The sequence below is a fragment of the Calliphora vicina genome, chromosome 2 (assembly GCF_958450345.1).
Source record: "Calliphora vicina chromosome 2, idCalVici1.1, whole genome shotgun sequence".
Classification (NCBI taxonomy): Eukaryota; Metazoa; Arthropoda; class Insecta; order Diptera; family Calliphoridae; genus Calliphora; species Calliphora vicina.
In genome coordinates this window covers 85,005,009-85,027,846 of record NC_088781.1, presented here as the reverse complement: position 1 = coordinate 85,027,846, position 22,838 = coordinate 85,005,009, and the positions used below count along the sequence as shown (strand labels likewise).

Below are 22,838 nucleotides of genomic sequence, written 5' to 3'. Positions count from 1 at the left end.
TGTTGTACATTTTATATAAATAAAGAGTTGTAACAATTTTTAAACTACTACACGACTTTTATTTGCAATCAAAAGTATCCGGTTTATTTAAAGGAAATAAACCAGCGTTTTAAAAAGGTTTAAACGTAACAATATGAAACTTATTTGGAGCGAAATTTGTGTAGATACCTACATATGAATTAAACACTTATCGCGGATAAAGTCCAATTTCAGGAGGACATTTGTATGGCGGCTATGTGAAATAATGGAACGATTTCAGCCAGTTTCAATAGGCTTCGTCTTCGAGTCGAAAAAAGTCGGAGTTAACAAAAAGTTGGACTTTTCACCGATTAAATTAAGTTCTGAGCCACCGTGCGACGATAATGATGTAATTGTGTTTCGACAATGACTTGACGCATTGTCGAAACACAATTACATCCAGAAAAACTCAATGTTTGGTGCGCTTTATTGCCCGGTGGAATCATTTGTATATTTTTTTTTTTTTTTTTTAACGTTTTATTGATTTATTGAATCTGTCTATTTTGACCTTACAATAAGTATTTAAATCTTATAACTAAAATTAAAACTATTTGCTCTTCAGCAAGAGAGCCATTATGGTAAACTGTCACTCATCTTAGCGGGGTGGTAGATCTGCTCTACGGAGCCTGGATCGGGTTTGGGTCTGCACAAGTTGTCTTGCAAGGGAATTGGGATGGTTTCGCAGCTTCACAATATATTTCTCACGGACTTTCTCGAACTCTTCCTTTACCAATGTCACTTCTAAGTCTCTGTGGATGTTTTCATTTCTTATGTACCATGGTGCTCCCGTCATGGTCCTAAGAATTTTAGATTGGGCCCTCTGTATAAGATCAATACTGGTGTTGCTAGCCATTCCCCATAATTGAATTCCATATGTCCAAATTGGTTTTAAAACGGTCTTATACAGGATGACTTTATATTCAAGGCTTAATTTTGATTGGTCACTGATTAACCAATGAAAGCTAGAGGCTTTTAACTTCATGTGAAGTCTCTTGGTTTCTATGTGTCGGCGCCAAGTAAGCCGTCTATCTAGATGAATACCAAGGTAGGTGACATAATCAGACTGCGGTATATTAACGTTGTTGAGTGTGACAGGTGGGCAATTTCCTCTCCTTAGAGCGAACGTAACATGTTTACTTTTCAGCTCATTTACCTTTATTCGCCAGTTTTTCAACCATGACTCCACACGTACGAGGTAATTCTGTAGTTGACTAGATGCCATGAGTGGGTTTTCGTCTGAGCTAATAATGGCGGTATCATCAGCAAATGTTGAAATTGTTAGTTTATCGCACGTAGGGAGGTCGGAGGTGTAAATCAAATATAGCGTAGGTCCTAGTACACTTCCCTGTGGAACGCCAGCTCCAATCTTGCATTCTCTCGTCACATAATCATTGTACTTAACTCTGAAAAGTCTATTCGATAAATAAGACTCCAGCAATTTATGAGTACATAGTGGTAGTAAACATTTGATTTTATGTATTAGACCCTTATGCCATACCTTGTCAAAAGCCTGAGCAACGTCTAAAAAGATGGCAGAACAATATTTCTTTAATTCAAAAGATTTTCGAATCTCTCCAGTTAAACGATTGACCTGTTCAATGGTGCCATGATGTTCACGGAAACCAAATTGGTGTACTGGGATAATGTTTCCATCATTCAAAAAAGGTATTATCTTTTCCTGGAATATTTTTTCGAATAACTTCGACAAACAAGGGAGTAGGCTAATAGGTCTATAAGAAGATGGCAGGGTTAAATCTTTACCCGGTTTAGGTATCATTATTATTTGAGAAATTTTCCAATTTTTTGGATAAATTCCTAGTTTCAAGATCGCATTAAACAATATAGATAGCACAATTATTGCCACATGTGGTAGGTTCTTAATCATTGATGGCGTTATTAAATCATATCCCGGTGATTTTTTCAAGTCTAATTTATTTTTAATTACTCTATTAACATCCTCAGGACTAATATCGAATTGGGCTGCATTAGCCATTGTTGAAGCTGGCAGTTCTTCTAGTTCAAACTCATTTGCAGTGGAGTTGGGCTGAAATACTTCACTTAAATGTTCAGCAAATACTGAGGCTTTTTCTATAGCACTTCGTGCCCAGGTTCCGTCAGCTTTTCTTAAAGCGCTTTGTGCCTCTACCGGTGGCTTAATGTTCCTCGTTGCCTTCCAAAGAGAGAAATTTGTGTATTTTGTACTCGTCAAACTTTTAATATATTTTTCGTTTATGCGATCCTCCTCCAAATGAAGGGCTCTTTTCAGTTTTCGTACTGCTGCGGACAGCCTCTGCTTTGCAGCAGGTGATCTATTATGTTGCCATTCTCTTCTGAGTCTTCTCTTTTCGAGAAGAAGTCTTTCAATATCCGAACTTGAAATAGGCGTATTAGTTTTTGGAGGGATCTGGCACCTAGAGTGTTCCAGAGCCGAAACAATCAGTGACGTGAAGTCATTAACGGTCCTATCTATGTCTTCCTCACACTGTAAATTAGGATTTGTGTGGATATGACTGCTGATATATTTCCTATATTTTAGCCAATTTGTCTTAAAATACAAAGAGTCCTTAGGAAATCTTGGGGTGTTGGGTCTCTCACAATAATTAATAATTACAGGAGAGTGGTCAGAAGATAGATCATAGGATATTTCTGTGGATATTGCATTCCGAATAATATTTCTGCATATGGCGAAGTCTATTAGATCAGGAATTTTCCTAGGATCAGTTGGCCAATAAGTTGGGTGTCCAGGAGACACAAAATCTAAGCAATTTTTGCGATCAACTAGAGCTTTATACAGCTGTCTACCTCTGGGATTTACCAATCGCGAACCCCAATATGTATGTTTGGCATTGTAGTCTCCACATGCCAGAAACCGATCTCCTAGTGTTATAAAGAATTCTTCAAATTTTTCCTTGGTCATCGAAAAACGTGGTGGGCAATATATAGAGCTCAGAGTCAGGTCTCCAGCTGGGTATTCAAGGCGAATAGATGTTGCTTGCATATAATCCTTTGAAAACGCTTCTAGGGCATAGTGTCTCAATCGGTTTCTAATTATGATACCGGTACCGCCATGTGCCTTACCATCCGGATGGTTTGTGTAATAAAATGAGTATCCTGATATATTAAAGTTATATCTATTTGTAAGATGTGTCTCCGAAATTAACATCACATCGATGCTTTTATTTAACATAAAATGGGAAATTTCCGATTTGTGCTGGTTTAAACCATTTGCATTCCAGAAACATATCTTCAAAAAATTCATTTTCTTGTTAATAGAATTTGAATCATTTGGTTCTGTGCTCTCAGAAGCTCTTGTATTGTGTTTTGCATGGATGACATGAAGTTAGTCATATTTTGATTAAGAGAGGAAATATTCTCAGTAAGTGTTTGCATAAGGTTTTCCAACCCTCCCATATTTTGGGGGACTTTTGGCTTTTGATAACCCGTTTTTAAAATACTGGCGTATGAGCTGGCTCCAGCATTAATTGTAGCTCCCTGGCCATTTTCCTGTGATACTGGATGAGCCGCATTTATTTTATCATTTGAAAAATCTACTCCAGAGCTTAGTGGTCTAGATGTAGATACCGAATTTGTAGGTGTTGATTCAACTATTTCACCTCTCAACAGCTTTTGCCTCTCTCTTAATCTTTTTAGTAACTCCTTGTAGACCGGGCATCCGCGATAATTAGCGGAATGATCTCCACCGCAGTTACCACATTTCCTACTGAGACCATTCTCAACTATATCACATTGTGACGAAGAGTGCAGGCCTCCGCATGCAACACATACTGTGCGTAGGGTACAATAATTACGTGTATGTCCAAATTCCTGACAATTACTACACTGAACTGGACGATTACGCTTAAGAGGTTCCTCTATATTTACTCTACGATTCAACAAATATCTTAGAGTGTATATAGGGTGAGTTTCATTATTTTTTAATTTCCTATCATCAGGCTCTAACTCAACCCTAAACATTGGCTGAGGAACCTTGTCTCTATTAAAGATATTGACTACATTCTTTGTCTGATAGCCCAATTCTTCCAGGGCCTCCTTGATTTCGTTTGTATCTACACTGGACTCTATACCTTTTATGACCACTATCAAGCCCTTGCAACTCTTAAGTTGATATGTATAAAAGTTTTTCTTACTGTCATTTAGGTGTTGAGAAATTTTTCTATAACAATCCTCAGTGTATACAACTATTTTTGTCTCTTGCACACCTCCTTTTCTTATTGGAACAATATGAAAATTATTTTTTCCAATGAGTTCAATAAATGATTTCACTAAGCTATTAGAGCTAGTTTCACGAAGGAATATTGGTGGTGGTTTTAACGGTTTACGGATGGATTTATCATCATTTTTTTGACGATTAGAATCTTCCTCACTCAAGAGAGCAAAACGGTTACTTTTCAAGGGGTTATCAGTAATTTTTTGCTTCTTCTCAGAAGGCAGACTTTTCTGGGGACTTAAATTTCGCTTATTAATTCTTATATATCTAAGCATACCTGTTTGAACTGGAGATTTAGTTTTACTTATCTTATTTCCAACCTTAGGTATAGCACCACTTGATGTTCCATTATCTTCCATCACGGTATTTTCAGTGTTAAATACATTAAAACTCTCACTAGGTGTTGTTAGTGGATTATCATAAGCTTGTGTATTTATCATTGTCGACTCTGTTATATCTACTGCAGTATTTGTTGTTGTACCAGAACACTTTTTATTTTCTTTTATGCTTTGTTCTAAACAAGCATTACTAGGTGATGATGTGTGTGCAATATTGTTCTCATGTATTTGTATCACGGGGGAACAAGAGCGCGCTCTCTCAATCGGTTTGGCGGTTAAATAATTTTTGTTAAAGTCTGGATCTCTTATATTTTTGTTAGCACTTCTATTTTCACCCTCCCCGTTCAAAAATATGTAGGCATTTCTACCGTTTAAACTGAGTCTACTCTCATTATGAGAGTTCATATGCTCACAGTAATTTAACGAAATTTGAAAAAAGAAAATAAACAAAGCACTTTTAAACAAATTTCTATTTTTTTTGTTATATTGTATATTTTTTTTGTTTGTTTATATTAAACACTTAGAGAAATATATTTTTTTTTTTTGCGTCCAATCGCTAAATTTTTCCTTTTTATTTAAATTTTCACTGAAACCACTTAAATCGCGGAGCGAATAAAAAACACGTCTGCTTCTCATAAGAATTGCAGATGTATATGTCTTTACAAATAACGTTACAGTCACCGGTTAGCGGTATAGAGACATGCTAACTAACTTGTTCGTGCCTCAACGAAAACGAATTTCAAGAAATGGAAATGTTAACTGTGATTTGACGCCATTAGATTATTATCTCTGGGGATATGTAAAGTCCTAGGTCTATGCATATAAACCCGAAATGATCGAACCTGATTAATTGTTCTAGCTGCGGCGACCACATGACCGAAATCATATTTAAACATTAATGCCATTAAATTATCTAATAAATAAAGCCAAAGGGAAGTATATTCAAAACGTTTTTTTTCAGTTTTTAAAATGTAAGTAGGACGTATGTATTTTATATACCCTACACCACGGTACTTACTTGTTTAATACATATTAATTAATTACTTACTCTTTCCACTAACTGATTTCCACTTCCATATACTGCAAGCATTGACATAAATTGTGGGTTTTTTGTGAAGTCTGTCATTGGTTGATTTAAAGCGTTTTGTATAGGTATGTTAGATGTTGTTGAAGCTAAAGCCTTCGATGTATTTGCCCGAAACTTAGGACGAGTGTAGAGACCTGGTATATGTATAGTACGCGAAGTCTGAAAATACAAAATAATATAAAAATGTGAAATTCACATCTGCCCTGTAGGCCAAAATTGTATATGAATATAAATCAAACAATGAAAAGTGATTTGATAAATACGGGAAATATCAGAAAATAATTATTTCAGTTCCTTACCAGATTTCAATCTCTGGTAAGGAACTGAAATAATTATTTTCCCGTTGTTAATATAAAAATGTTTCGCAAATTTTTCAAAATTGATCTCAAAAATTTCGTATTTATAAACTTTGTTCCATAAATGTATTTCATATGTCTTCCACAATAAGAACAGAGTACTGCTTTTGCGAAATTATTTCGCATATATTTCATTCCAAATATTTTATATGTAGTTTGACAGCATTGTGCACGAAATTTTGAACTGAGTACTTAGTTTAAAACGATTTTTCGGTCATCAATATTTTTTACAATAGTTGCTGAAATAATTCGTAATTTTGTCCTTAGGTTAGGTTAGGTTACGTGGGTTGCTCGCAAGTTAGCGAGTTCACTCGGAGGCCTTGCGGCCCATTGTGGTACCCTTAGAAGTACTATTCCATTATGCTGAAAATGTTATACATAAAGTGAGAATAGTTTCCCTCCCTAGTTTCGTCTATTATGTGATTTCTGTGGTCCCTATGGGAACCAGCCGGTACTTCTAATAAACCCAATCATATTCACTAGTGACACATCTCTGAGACAGTCCAGATCATGGAAAAGAGCTCTACCAAGATGTAGTAGTCTATGCTCTTGTAAGGCTGGGCATTCACATAGAAGGTGCTGTACCGATTCCTCCTCCTCTTCATCTAAACAACTTCTACAATAGCCATAACGTGGGTAACCCATGCGTTCCGACATATGTCCAATCATGCAGTGCCCAGTAATTATACCCGTGAGAAGTCTAATCGAATTCCTACTAAGAGACAAAAGAGTCCTAGTTCTATCCTCTGTCAGATTGGGCCAGAGCATTCTGGATATTCTACAAGTGATGATATTTGACCACCTGAGTTCCGTCTCGCTCAAAGCCCATTCATATATCAATTTTGATACTGTCACCAAGGGAGTGTGAATATCCCTTTGCGCAAGAGATACGTCCAGGGACGACCCGTTGGTTGCGCACTCATCAGATACTTCATTTCCCCGGATGCCCGCATGTCCTGGAACCCATATCAACTCCACGTGATGTTGTGTCAGTTGTGCCAGTGATTTGATACAATTGAGAAGACATTTCGACCTAATCACGTTGGAGTTAAGAGCCTTGATTGATGTCAGGCTGTCCAAGTAGATATGTATGGTCGAATTTTCGAGATTCAGTTCCCGGATTCTTCTCGCGGCTGTATCAATAGCATAAATCTCTGCCTGGAAAACCGTGCAGGTATCGGGTAATCGAAGAGACATCAAAAGGTCCAGCTCATCTGAGAAGATTCCCGAGCCCGTGCCTCTTTCTGTCTTTGAACCATCAGTATAGATTGAGATCACGTCATCTCTTAGGACAGAGTTCGCGGCCCAATCATCCCTTGTCGGTATTCTGATCCTAAATGTTCTATCAAAATTCGGTGTGGGTATTATATAATCCGTTTCCCGCCCTATGATTGGCCTGCCTATCTTTTGTAGGATGGTGCCATGACAAATACGATCATGCTTCAGTCCGCTCGACTGTTTGAGTCGTAGAGCAGACTTAGCAGAAATGCATTTGATATATATATCAAGGGGAGTTATGTTTAGCATCGTCTCTAGACTGGCCTGAGGTGTGGAATTCATAGAGCCAGTAATTGCAAGACATGCTAATCTTTGTACCTTGTTTAGAATAGAGAGGTGAGTCTTAGTGTCCACCACTCTCCACCAAACAAGAGCCCCATAGGTCAAAATAGGTCTTATGACCGCGGTGTACATCCAGTGTACAATGTATGGTTTAAGACCCCATCTCTTCCCAAAGGTTTTCTTGCATATATAGAAGGCACATAATGCCTTCTTCATTCGACTTTCAGCATTACGTTTCCACGAGAGCTTAGAGTCCAAAATTACGCCAAGATATTTGGCTTCGCTTGAAATCTTCAGAAAAGTACCATCCAGTCGTGGAGGTTTAAATTCTGGAGTTTTATATCTCCTGGTGAAAAGAACCAGTTCGGTCTTGGCAGGGTTAACACCCAAACCGTTTTCCTTGGCCCATGATAGCAGAACGCTGAGCGCTGATTCCATGAGTTCACTTATTGTGGGAAGAAACTTCCCTTGAATAAGAAGCACAACGTCGTCAGCATATGCGACTACTTTGGTACCTATCCTACTGAGCCTGAAAAGGATTTTATTTACGACAAGATTCCACAGAAGTGGAAAGATGACCCCACCTTGTGGTGTGCCTCTTGTCACAACTTTCCTTGTCCTACCAATACCCATATTAGAGTTAATGGCCCTGCTCCTAAGCATATTTTCTGTCCAATTCCTTATCCGCTGATGAACACATAAGTCACCCAGTGCATCAACTATTGCGGATATGTTCACATTATTAAACGCACCCTCTATATCCAAGAAAGATGCCATAACATATTCCTTCTTGTCAAGTGTCCCCTCTATAGTTCCGACAACGTCATGCAAGGCTGTCTCCACCGACCTTTTGACCTTACTATGTGAAAAAAAAATTTGAAATTTCTTCGTTAGAATGAACTAAAAGTACTTTTATGAGGCCAAAAAAGTACAATAAGACTCCGATTTACGTCATTGATTAGACCTGAGAAATGCAACGCAAATCGAATCACTTTTTTCCTCTTATTTGGTTCTATAATCAAAATGTTTGATCAACAAGTTGATAAAAGAGGTAAAGGAAAATAAAAGTAATTTATACATCAGAGAAACAAGCCGAATTAAAATGATCGGCGGCGGGGTATATTTTAGTCGGTCAAGCCCGACCATATAACTAAGTAAATGAGCAAAACATTTTTCTTTTCAAAAACATCAACAATTAATATTCGTGAGTGATTTTCGGAAGTGGGCCTTATAAGGATGCTATGACCAATTATGGCCCGATAGCCATGAAATTATATCATGTTATTTACATCTATATGAAAGTTATTTAAGTTGAATTTTGTGTGTATACCAAAATTTTTAAGAGATTTATGATCGTTAAAGATATATTTTAAATATATTGTGGGCCTTATATGGGAGCTATGACTAATTTTGGACCGATCGCCATGAAATTTGGAATTGTTATTTATGTCTATATGAAAGTTATTTGCACTTTTATGGAAAGAAATTTTTAAAAAAAATTATATTGTGCACATCTAGAGAAAATAATCTTTTAAACCATATATGTTTCATCAATATTGGTGGACAATAACATACTTAAAATAAATAACTTTCATATCTTATATATTTATGTATAAGATATGAAAGTTACTTAAAAATAAAAATTACACAAAAACTTGTATTTTTAACAAACTATAACCAATTGTAAGAACTCGGAGTGTAATTTTCCATTTAATTTTGAAATGAATACCCTTCTTTATATACATTTAAATATCAGATTTTATTCCATAACAAATACCTTGAGACCAATATTCAATTTCCCAGGTGGAATTATGCTTTTTTTGCAGTTTTATTTTTTGCCATTTTTAACGTTACAAATTCTTCTTCTAAAACAAACATTCACGTCTATTGATAACACATAATATAAAGGATTGCCAGTATAAAATGTCAAATAGCATATTGTTGAAATTTTACGACTTATCAGACTTAAAGTTCAATGTTTTCTTTCGATTTTAAAATAAACTCTTACATAAATTAAATAAAACAATTCAGTAAATACGAAAACTAAAACGAAAAAAAAATCCCAAAAATCCTCAAAACATACAATATTTCCCCAACTGTTCCCCATATCCCCAAACCAAATAATTTATCCCCATTTACAAAATAAAATCCCCAATAGGGGAAAAATTCCCTAATCTGACAACACTGGTTACAAACATCTGTACAAACGCATAATACCCTCCCCACTATGGTGTAGTGTATAAATACGTATGTTTTTGATTCCATTAATAAATTTTTTAATACTTTGAAAATATCTCTAAACTTTTTCGAACAACATTTCTTGAAATGAAAATTTTCAGTTGCTGATAGAGAAACGACGAAGAGCCCAGCAAAAACTTCGCTTACAAAGCTACAAATAATGTCTTTTTTAATAACTTACATTTAAAGTAGTAAAGTAGTAAAACAAAATAAACAAACAAAACAAATAATCATTTACTTTTTTTTCAATTTGCCCATTTCTTTATTGCATGTTTATTTTTAGAAACACAGAAAATAATATTGTATTACTGTGTGAAAACCATTATTTGATGCACAATAAAATAACTAAGCAGTAGTGTAGTGAGTACAACAGCAGACTTACAAACGGATAGTTGAGACCATATTACTGTAAATCTAAATGGCTGTGAGGATCAAATTATTATTAAAGTAAAACTATATTGTGATGGTTGTGACTTTAGTGGATCTGCGAAGAATATTTCGATGTGTTACAAACATAATGACAAATTCAATAACACAGGGGAACAAAATTGACATTTTCGTTTGGTGTAGCGAAAAAAGTAATTGATATATGGGGCATTTAATTTTTGAAACTATCTTTTTTTTTTTTTGGACAGCTCTTGTTTTTAAAATATCGCGTGGTTATTCTGTACTTTTTATCTTATTAGTTGAATATTTCATAAATGGAGACTAAAATTAAAAAAGCATATTTGCACTGTTATTCTACACAAAATTATCTTTTCTTAGACATCAATTTTGTTTGTCTAAATTCCAGGATATATTGCTGATATCGCACAGATATTGAAAATTAATTTTTTCTCATTTTCATCTTTATAAGTTTTACCTATGGTAAAAGGGTTCAAAATTTTTTCACGATATACAATGAAAACATATCAATAAACTAGTTTAAATAAAATTGAAAATTCGCTGAAAATATACTAAAATATTTGGCAAATAACTCAAAGTTTTACAATATTTTTCATATTTTTTTCGTTTTAAAAACATTATACAAATGTTAATAACATTAATGCTTAACACCTACATAATTATACTTAAACTAAAGATTTATTTTTGTAGATTAGCGTGATCATAAAATATCTCCGAATTTTTTTTAAATTATAAGAAAAAACTACTTATACTATCAATATTTCTGTTAGCTGAACTATGTTCACCGTAATGCCTTGAATATGTAGTGTTAAATTTTTATTTAGAATTTTCGGAATACATTTTATTAAGGATAAAGCTAAAAGAGTCAAATTTCAGAAACATATGTTTACGTAGACCAGTTTCATGCTATAAAAATTTCATATTCTAAGCTACATTATCCAAAATTTTGAAGAAGAACTTCCAAAAATACGGTATTCAATAATAATATAAAAACCGCAATATTTCGAAATGTTAAAAGCTGGCTGGAAAAAACAAGTATAACAATGAGGGTGAGGGTTCATCAACTTGTACAAAACGTAGTTCAAATCTCGGGCACCAAAATGTCCGTTCCGCAGTGTAATTAGTAACAACATTATTATTTTATATGATAAACTCATTTAGGGGTGCCAAACATACTGTTTATAACAGTACATGTACTGATTTTTTTCAATTGTACTGTTTTATTAACAACACCCAAATGTGTACTATTTTTCACACTTTGTACTCTTTTTTGTACTGATTTTTTTATTTTTTTGTGAAATGGATACATAAAAAGTGTTTTTTTTTGAGCTTAAAATAACCATTGTGTCATATCATTAATAAAGCATTTAAAAATGGATTGAAATTGTTAAAATCGATATAGAGAATATTGTAATCAAGGTTTATAATGAATTTAGCTCATCAAGAAAGAAGACTTCAAATCTAAAAGAAATATTCGAGTTGTTTGACCTAGAATGGATCGAAATGCTTCGTCAAGTGCCGACACGATGGTTCAGTTTAACTATTTCTCAAGAACTATCTAGCCATCAAAACGTATTTGATTTCTCAAGCTAATTGTTCAGCAGTTTTAAAACAATTTTTTGAACTTGAGACTTCTGAAGCATTATTGTCATCAATTAAGAAATTAGAACAGGACAATTTAATAATTAGCGACGTTTACCAAATAGTCAAAACAGAGTTTGTTATAGCTTGGACGCAATTGTTAAAAAACTGTAAGCAAAGCATTTTTTAGGTGCTTTTGCTAATTTCAAGCAAGCAATACAAACACTGGTTAAAATGCTTCGTTAAAATAATCATGGTTACATAGACGTAACTGTTTCCTTATTTAAAAAACGAGCTGCAGCACTTATATATAAAAAATAAAAAATTTGAAAAACTGAGTATTTTCAACATAAATTCAAACATTTTATTTCAAGATTTTACTGAAGTTTTTAATGTGTGTTCAATTAAAAATATACAAACAGAAAAAACTATTGACCAAAAATTGAAAGACTTTTTAAACAGTGCACAGTGGTTTCCCTTATATGACAAGCGGTCAATAATCAATATCTCCAAAACTAAAAAAGCTAGGGTCTTCAAAATTTGTCACCTCATAGCATGCCCGCAGAACTTAAAGTTTGCAAATTTTTAAGAAAAAATATTAACAACTGTAACCACAGTAGCCCTTTGATCTTTCAAGGGTTAATTGGCTTTTAGATTTGTTTTATGAATTTTTGAAACAATTTAAGTAAATTTTTATTCCATTTTAATTCATTTGAAAAAAAAAACTAAATTAAAAAGTTATACAAAGTTATATAATGCAATATGAGGTATTACTAAGTAATATAAGGTAGTAAGGTAAAATAAGACATTAATATACATATATCAATTATTAATCAAATTTAAAACTCCTTGACTTAAACTACTTGTTTTCTTTGTTGGTAAGTTTGTCCTCCAGAAATAAATGGATCTGAACTTAAAACAGGCTATTTAAAAGTTCTGTATTTGTAGCATTGCACGACATTTTTCAGGTATGTTGCAATCTAAACTGTTTTATATGCTTATTTTTCGCTTCAGCTGCTTCCTACGATAATTCACCTATTGACACTACTACATGCTTGCTTACCTCAGCTCCATGGATCAGATTTTTATGTACCGATTCAAAAATAAGACGGTGCACAGAGGAATTTTGGTGTCAAAAAGTCAATTTTTCAAACACTTAATTTCAACAATCAAATGATGCAATTATGTAGAGAAATGTTTATAGATAAAATGTACACTTATAGTTTTAAGAAAAAATTTATTTTATTTTTAGAAAATTGAACTAAGGTCCATGCAAGGGTGTTAAGCAAAAATTTACTTATATTTTCACGCAATTCAGTGGTATAATTTTCCTAATAATACCATTTACCTTTAACATATTTGAAAAATATAACATTTCAACATCAATAAAAAAAATTATGGGGAAACCATAAACCGTTAAGAAGATATGCCCAAATCTATAAGACTCTTATTACACTGTGCATGAAATTGACACTTTTTTTCTGTCAAGAGGGGCACCCAGCGGATTAAACTAATTCGACTATGCTGAATTCAGTGGTGCTAACCGTTTTTTTAGGTTAGCTCGTATTTTCGAGATATACCGTTATTTCGAAAATGGAGGAGGTTGCACAATATATATTCGCGTAACTCAAAAAAGGTTTAGTTTATTGAATAAACTAAAAAAATAGAAAATCCGCGTTTAAGCCAGACTTAACATTTTTTTAATCTGCGCAGTCGTTTTAGAAATATAATTTTTTTAGCAAAAAAAAAAATATTTTTTTAGGAAAATTTCGAAATTTTTGTTTTTTAAAACGGCATAAAAAATTGGAAAATGCACATAGAAAGCAAAGTTCCAAACAAAACAAGACCTAAACGATTAAAATCTGTCCACAACTTTTGAGTTTATTCATTTGATTTATTTTTTATTTTATTTTTTGCCACTATACCAGTGTTCGAGTCTGGCTGTTACTTGTGAAACCCCTCGCCATGTTCATCAGATTCGGCTGGTGATTGTTAATTATATAAGTAAATACACATTTAATTTTTGTGTATTTTCCGCAACTTTTCAGGTGCGACCTTTATTTTTTAATTAAGAAACTTAACTAAACTATTTATTTTAACATTCTTCAAATTAAAATTAATTACTGCTAAATAAGCAATTTTAGTTTTGCATTTTTAAAGTGAAATTAATAATTGCCAAATAATCGAATTTTTTTATTAGTATTTATCACATAATAAATGCTTCTTTAATATTGACACTGCAGTTTTATTATTTTGTAAAAAAACAAATAGGTTAAGGAACGTAACTTGATACTTATTTTGCAAAGACAACCCAACAAATATTTTTGTGGTTAATACCGTCCCCGATCGTAATATTTCAAAAGTAATTGTAATCTTTATTTGCAACAGTTATCGTAACATTTTGGTATTGCAACAGGTAAGTTCCAATAAAGGTACGTGGTTCATTGTTAATATAAACAGTGCCATTATGTTGATTTAACAGGATTAATCCCGGAGCAATTTCTTCAATAGTGGGTATATGGTTGTTGTTGGTTGCTGTATTACCGCGCAATAAATTTGTTACGCAAGTGTCATTATTTTTAATTCTGTAAGTTGAATTATTACACATTAATACATCTTTATAGGATATTTTATTAACAAATTTTCCAGATTTTGTAGGTCTTATCAGTACTTTAGAACAAAATTGTTTATCAGTTGTTGGAATGCTTACAATATAGATTAAAGAATTATTATTAGAAGCTATCTTAGCTTCGGAAAGTTCAAAAGCTTCTTCTAGGTTTATAAATGGAATTGAATCCTTTTCAAAAATATATTTTACAATGTTTACTTCTTTATTAGATAAGATGAATGAATTTACAATTCCTACTTTAGCCCAATGAATGGCATTCTGAATGTTTAACAATTCTTCTTTTAATAAATCTATTTTATACTTAAGAGTAGTTACAAAAGTTGCTTTGGGAATTTCATGGGATTTGAAAAATTTAACAATTTGGTTAGTAGTTTTAGCAATATCATTTATATTATCCATAGTTAATCTATTTATAACTACCTGTTATTATTATTTTCGAGTGCATTATTAATTTTTTGTTCTATTATCTGGAAATCAGCATGGTCTGGATTACCAGCGATCCATTTCCAGGCTGATCCTATAAAATCTAAGGATCTTTTAATTCTAGGTTTAATTCTATTTAGGTGATTTTGGAGTTGATTTGCTTCGTGGGATAGGAATGGGTACAAAGGATGGGATTGGGAGACATTGTAGTTCAAAGTCTGATGTATTTTGTTGATCAGATTTTGTAAGTTATCCGGCTCGATCACATGGATTAGTTTGAAAGTTCCGGTCTGTACCTTGGCATAACCAGTATTAATAGGGATAATTTGGGAGTTGGAATAGTCAAGGATTTTTATTTCCGCATTTACCATAGTAAGCACGATCCTACAAGAGATAAAAATTATTAATTCCTTATGTTATTTTTATGCACGACTCGACCCGATTCTGTAAGAATTGTGGTCTTCCGATTCTCTTTGACATTTTCTTCGGTATAATTTTTACTTAGTTTAGTCCCTAACCTTTTATTAATTTTGACGTAAACCTTCTGACCTACTTCATAATTCTTTGGGGGTATTTTTGTTTTATTGTGGAATTCTATGTCTTTTGCCTGTTTCTTTTTATTCTCTCAATAATTTCCAATCTATCCTTTTCGAGTTTTTCAGGATCGTCAGACTTGTGCCTACCTAAAAACGCATCCACTGGTTTCCTAAGAGTGGTGGAATGCACGGAGTTATTATATTCGTACACAGACTTATGAAGAAGTTCTGAAAAAGAAGTATGAAAATTCTCTGCCTTAAGACACCTCATTACTTCCGTCAATGTTGAATGAAATCTTTCAATTTGCGCATTGACAGTACTAGCGTACGGGGGTATCTTGAAAATTTTTACGTTATATTGATTTTCTAACATGAAAGTTATTGCCATGGAATTAAGTGATTTTTCGTTGTCCATTACGACTATTTCGGGCATGCCAAAAGAATTTCTCTTAACGGTTCCTTTAGATCTTCTGTCGCTCTGGATTTTAACAATCTAACCTGAGCATATTTTGATAATTTATCTGTCAAGACTGTTTTTTCTCTGTTATGAAGATATCGATATGAACGATTTGTCCTGGATATTGGGGAATCGGTGTATCTTGTAGTTCAATATTGTTAGGGTGACGGTCATATTTGTTTTCCCTGCAAACTTTGCATAGCTTTGTCAATCGCTTTATTTTCGCATGCATTTGTGGAAAGTAGTACCTAGTTATAATTTGAGCTTTGTTCTCGTAAATATTTCTATGAGCTCTTTCGTGCTCCTTAATAATTTCATTTTCCTGATCTTCTTCATTCACTAGGTCCTTAATCATAATTCTGGTATATTTAACTCTGTACTGACTAAATTTTTCTCTGAAAAATTTCCTGAATTTTACCGAGGATATCATCAGTAGTTTTGATACAATTTGTAACCGAAGGATTCAGATATTTTTTTAAAATGGAGGTCAAGTTTTCTGTCGATAGAACTGGTTCCGATATTGTGTGCCTATGATATGTCGGGAAAATTATTTCAAATTTGTATGAGGGTGTTTCTAATGAAGTTAATATAATTTGGTTTTTGAAAGCGTTAAGTGGTGCATCGGTATATTGAATCAAATTTTGTGACGAGCTTTCATCACTATGTAGCGTAGCAGTCATGGTGTTTATGTGCGATATCTCCTGGGGAATTCTGGATAAAGCGTCCGCGACAATATTTGTACTTCCAGGCTTATAAACATGTTGATAATTATAATCTTCTAAAAATGCTTTCCACCTTTTAAGTTTGAAATTTGAATTCTTATTATTCAAGGTGTAGGTTAAGGGCATATGGTCGGTAAAGATTTTTAGCTTTGTTGAACCGTAAAGGTAATTTCTGAGTGATTTCAGGGCCCACACTATTGCAAGTAATTCTTTTTCATTTGTTGCATAGTGCTCCTCTGATTTACTTAAAGTTCTAGATAGAAAAATTATAGGTCTATCCTCTTGCGACAATACTGAGCGTAATTAGACGCATCCGTAGTCAAATGGAATTCTTTATTAAAATTCGGATAAGCTAGTAGGAAATCTTCAGACATAAGTGCATTTTTTAATTTATTAAAAGAATTTATTGCTTCTTCGTCAAGGTCTAATTTTATATTTTTAGAGGAATGTTTGGATACTCGTCCCTTCTCCCCTCTCAAAAGCACAGTCAGGGGCTTTGCTAATTTTGCGTAGTCCCTGACGAAGCGTCTGTAGAAGTTTGAAAGTCCCAGAAAGGATCTAAGATCTCTAAGAGTTTTTGGGACGGGGAAGTCTTTTATTGACTTCACTCTCTCTGGATTAGTTTTAATACCTTTGTTAGATACTATAAATCCCAAAAAAACTTCTGTTTTAAGAAAGTCACATTTGTCTAACTGAACTTTTAGGTTCACATTTTCTAGAGTTTCCAATACGGTTTGAAGATTCCTTAAATGTGTTTCCTCATCCTCTGCAAAGATGATTATATCATCAATGTAGACAAAACAGATCTTGCCTATATGTTCCCGTAAAACATCGTCTAAGGCTCTTTGAAAAATTGATGGAGCATTTCTCAGCCCAAAGGGTAGTCTTGTGAACTCATATTTTCCATTGTTCACGGAGAGCGCGGTTTTTTTCATATCACTTTATTTTAAAGGAATTTGGTGAAACCCGCTTTTTAAATCAATTACAGAAAACCATTTACTTTTTGATAACTGAGGTAAAATGTCATTTATATAGGATTCTAATAATGGTAGAAGAAAAACTTTAATTTGTTTTGTGTTATTGTTAAACAGTTGTATAAATGTATGGTGTGTTATATCAGTAGTTGCACCAATTGACTTTGCAAAGAAACTTTTTTCATTCTGGATTGGGTTTTTAACCAAAGATTGATGAACATAACTCTTTGTAGATCCAGTATCGATAAGAAATTTTAAAATTTTCCCCGTACTCGTCCTACACTCGAAATAGGGAAAGGACGGATTTTTTAGTCTAAAAAATTAATATCAATAAGGTCTTCTACAACTTCTTCCTTTTCAATATTACCGTGAGCAGTATCATATTGGTTATTTAGATACTCGTCAAATTCAACCAGGTCCTCTTGAACTTCGTAACTTTCGATCTGTTCTTGATATTCCTGTTGATTCACTCCTTCTTCTGTGTCTATATGAAAGTTTCTTTGAAGTTTGTTTGGCTGTTGTGCGTTATAAGTTGGGTTAGGTCTTTTTCCAAAAAACTTGTAATTTTGGGCGGGTCTATTCATGTAGTTGACATTTCTAGACCTAATGGATTGATCAATATCCATCGGCTCTGGCCGCTGTTGGTCTTGGGGGTTCAAATTGATGTGTTGTTGGAAATTGCCGTTGTGGCATTACGGTATAGGGAAATTGTTGTTGGAGTAGTGAGTGCCGTTGAGGCGTTGGGTTGTGAAAGTATCGTTGTTGGAACTGATTATGCTGTTGGGGCATTGAGTTATAAAAATATTCTTGCTGAGATTGTACACGATTAGGAACATAGTGGTATGATGTAAATCCCTGATTTCTGCGTGGAGGAACATTTGGTGTTGATTTATTTAATTTATTTGAAATTTGATGCGAGTTCGCATAATTTGTCCTGAATTGTTGGTTTTGTAGTTTAAGACATAATTGGAGTGCTTGGGGTAAGTCTTTAGGCTCTTTTATTGCTAAAAGTTTAGGAAGATCGCCTTGAAGTCCACGTATAAATGTGTCTAGGGCTTTATCCCTATAAGTTTGGGTTAATAAATCCATAGATTCACGTCCGATTTCCAAGCAAGGCAGTTTATTCATAATTAGGGATAAATGCGAATAGACTTCTTGATAGAAGTTTTGAATGCTGCTGTATTTTTGGATCAATGAAGTCATTTGGTACATTACGCTTGTCTGCGTAATGCAGAGTTAGGCATTTTGAAATACACTCCCAATTGAGAGAAGTATTGTAAGCCTCTAGAGCCGCGTCAGTACTTCCTATTATCTTATTCCTTATGGTGTTTAAAATACCGAAATATCTTGGTGTCCCTTTACAAGGTTCATATAATTTTAGTATACGTTCGACACTTTTTTCCAGGAATTATATTCTGAAGGGTTCCCAGAAAACTCGCGGAGGCTTCTAATAGCGTCCGGTATTTTAACTAAATCTGTAAGATTATCTCTAAACCTGTCTTCAATTTCCTGATCTATTCCTGAAATTTCTGAATTCGGATTTAAAATTCTACCAATTGCCTGTTCACAGATTCGAGTGATAACATTTATGTCTATGTTATTAGCGTTGCCTGCATTCGGTAAATTTTGGTTTGGATAGGATGGAGCTTGGGGAATTGGAGGTGGGATGTTTAGGATGGATGGTCTTATTAAATTATTTTCATTAGCCATATTATATTTTTTATTACCTTACTATCTCTAAAAATTTTTAATAAAGTTTCAAGATTTTTTTTTTAAACAGATTCTAAAATTGTTCTAATATTTTTTATTGTTAAGGTTACTTTATAAAATCTATTTCTATTCTTTTTTCTTCTTTTTAATTTATATTTAACAATCTGGAGGGTCCCATAGAAATCTCAGACCGTATCAAAAGTTTAAAAAGACACTTAAAAATAAAATATAAATTGATTTCTTTCACTTTTTATAAAATTAGTATTTATAAATTCTTCTTATTTTTTTTTAAAAAATCTGGAGGGTCCCGTAGGAATCGCAGACCTTATCAAAAGTTTAATAGGACACTTAAAATAAATTATTAATCTTTCACTTTTTAGTAAATATCATTATTTCCTTCAAAATTTGACTTAAAATTATTCTTTTTTTTAAAAAAAAAAATTAATCCTTTCAAAATTTGAATTAAAATTTTTAAATTATTTTTACGTACAATAAAATTTTTATTTTATTTATTTTTATTTGCAATTTGCTTTAAACTTTTAAATTATTTTCACTCTTTTATTCTTACACTTTTATTTTGATATCTTATTTCTACACTGTTTCTTCACTTAGCTTAACTTACATTAAGATGGACAGCGACATTCTGGAGCTGGTAGATGGTGTTAATCCTTTTCCTCTTAGTACTCGGTAGCCGGTCTACTCCAAGATCTCCAGTTCAAATTTAATTATTTGATGACGGTCTGTCCTTGCAGCCTATTGGGTGCTTCGAATTGTCCTTTGGGAATCCTTTATTTTTGCAGCCTATGGGGTGCCTTTGATTTTCCCTTTAGGATTTCGCGTTGGGCGCCAGTAAATACACTTTTAATTTTTGTGTGTTTTCCGCAACTTTTCAGGTGCAACCTTTATTTTTTAATTAAGAAACTTAACTAAACTATTTATTTTAACATTCTTCAAATTAAAATTAATTACTGCTAAATAAGCAATTTTAGTTTTGCATTTTTAAAGTGAAATTAATAATTGCCAAATAATCGAATTTTTGTATTAGTATTTACACATAATAAATGCTTCTTTAATATTGACACTGCAGTTTTATTATTTTGTAAAAAACAAATAGGTTAACGAACGTAACTTGATACTTATTTTGCAAAGACAACCCAACAAATGTTTTTGTGGTTAATATATATATATATATATGTATTTTATTGTGCGGACAAATCGATCTTGTAAAAAACTTACGTAACGTATTATGTTTTTATACCTTGAACACGTAGAATCATAGAAACATGTTTTTTTTTACAAAATATGGTCATAAAGGCCTTGACAGGTACGTTGATTAAAAAAATTACAATATAATCAGTTATATTAAAATATCTAAGATGGAGGCGTGTAACAAGTTTAATTACTTTTGTTATGTGTGTGGTAAATATACAATTATGCCAAGTCGCCGTAAAATCACTGTTGAAACAATTAACTTGTATGAAACATATTTTTCTTTAAGTGTTATATGTGGTAAAAGTTGGACACCATCAATAGTGTGTACATCGTGCATTAGCCATTTAAATAAGTGGAAAAAAAATGGAGACGCTATGCCATTTTGTGTTCCAATGATTTGGAGAGACCCCATACTCCATGTTGAAGTGTTATGCGTGTATAAATCATACAGCCGGTATGAACAGAAGAAAATGTGGTTCTATATCTTACACTGAAACAACATATGCTCAATTTCCGCAGCCACATTCTAATGAAATTCCTGTTCCGGATAACCAAATACCAACAGATGATATTACATCAATACTCCAAACTGTTCAAACCTGTGGAGTAGTTGCATGAATGTATCAACCGTCAAACATCACGATTCCATGCAATCATAATGAAATCACGCAAAATCGTCTGGCTATAATGGTACGGCGCCTAAAATTGTCTCAAAGACAGAGCATTATCTTGACTAAAGAGTTAAAACAAGCTAATATTTTAGCACAAGATGTCAAAATATTCGGGGCAATCAATCGCCATCGTCGATATACGACTTTGTTTTAGATCTATTGAGAATAATTCTCTCGCGTATTGTACTGACATCCGTGGCTTGGTTTTAACAATGCAAAATGAATATAATCCTGGAGATTGGCGCTTATTCATTGATTCGTCCAAAAGTAGCTTAAAAGCAGTTTTGTTACATGTCACTATTTTAAAAAACCCTATTCCGATAGCTCTAAGCACAAATACTAAAGAGACATACTCATCAATGAAAAAAATAATACAGTTAATTAAATATGAAGACCACAAGTGGAAAATATGCGCAGATTTAAAAGTGGTGGCTGTTTTAAGAGGCATGCAATTGGGCTATACTAAAAATATGTGCTTCATGTGCTTATGGAATACGCGTTTTAATGCCGACCAGTACAATACACGGGATTGGGCTTTACGTGAGGAAAGCAGATTGCATAGAAATAATATCATTGAATTACCACTTGTGCCAATGGAAAAGATTTTGCTTCCTCCACTCCACATCAAACTGGGTATTGTAAAAAATTGTATAAAAGCATTGAACGCAGATGGGATTGCTTTTACCGAATTGCGGCGAATTTTTCCACGATTAAGCGGTATGAAAGTAAAAGAAGGTATGAACTCCAACTACTTTATTAAATTAGATTTATATTTAATATCATAATGTTTCTATTTTACAGGAATTCTTAATGGACCGGACATCCGTCGTCTAATGAAGGACCAACAATTTGAAGTTGCATTGAATGAAATCGATCTATTGGCCTGGAATTGTGTGAAATCAGTAATAGAAAATGTTTTAGGAAATCATCAGTCTGAAAATTGGCGAATTTTAATTGTAAATATGCTAACCGCATTTAAAAACTTAAACGTCAGAATGTCATTGAAAATACATTTTTTGCATTTTCATGCAGAAAAATTTAAACTTTAATTAACAAGTATAGTTTTCTTTATCTATATACGTTTTAAATAGGTTTTTGCAAATTTTTCTTCTTCACTTCAAATAATAAAACATTCTGTACATACATATATGGGGCATTTCACGTCAAGTGAACCAACTTTTGAAATCGATGTCGATGTGATCGCGATGAAATTTGCACCAATGTTAGTTCTATTGGATAGTAATTCGGACACCATTTTTCAACAAGATCGGTCAAGAACTCTCTGAGTTATAGGAGGTCAAAATTTGACATTTTGGCCAAACAGGTGTTTTTTTTATCCATATAACTTATTACCTATTGTTCTTAACAAAATGTGTCCCAAATAGTTTAGATAGCTATTATAATATATTATATATGTGTGGTTATTATAAAAACTAATATTTTTCATCTTTTGAGAATATAATAAAAAGTTGTGGACAGATTTTAATCATTTGGGGGTTGTTTTATTTGGAACTTTTATTTGGTCTATGTGCATGGAAAAAATTAAGTACGTAGCTGCATTTTCCAATTTTGTATGCCGTTTTAAAAACAAAAATTTCGAAATATTCCCAAAAAATTATTTTTTTTTGCCAAAAAAAATTATATTTCTAAAACGACTGCGCAGATTAAAAAAATGTTAAGTCTGGCTTAAACG

The 22,838-nt window shown here is 33.1% G+C and overlaps 1 protein-coding gene across 1 annotated transcript in view; it reads right to left on the bottom strand.

Annotated features, from left to right (window-relative positions):
* LOC135950623 (probable cyclin-dependent serine/threonine-protein kinase DDB_G0292550) overlaps positions 1-15,234 on the bottom strand; it is a 92,929-nt gene extending 77,695 nt beyond the window's left edge. The window contains exons 1-3 of the mRNA XM_065500154.1: positions 14,861-15,234; positions 14,210-14,396; positions 5,633-5,830 (exon numbers count right to left, since the gene is read on the bottom strand). Of these exons, the coding sequence (XP_065356226.1) occupies positions 5,633-5,830; positions 14,210-14,396; positions 14,861-15,234 (759 nt within the window). The remainder of the gene's footprint in view (positions 1-5,632; positions 5,831-14,209; positions 14,397-14,860) is intronic.
* Between the last annotated feature and the right edge of the window lie 7,604 nt (positions 15,235-22,838).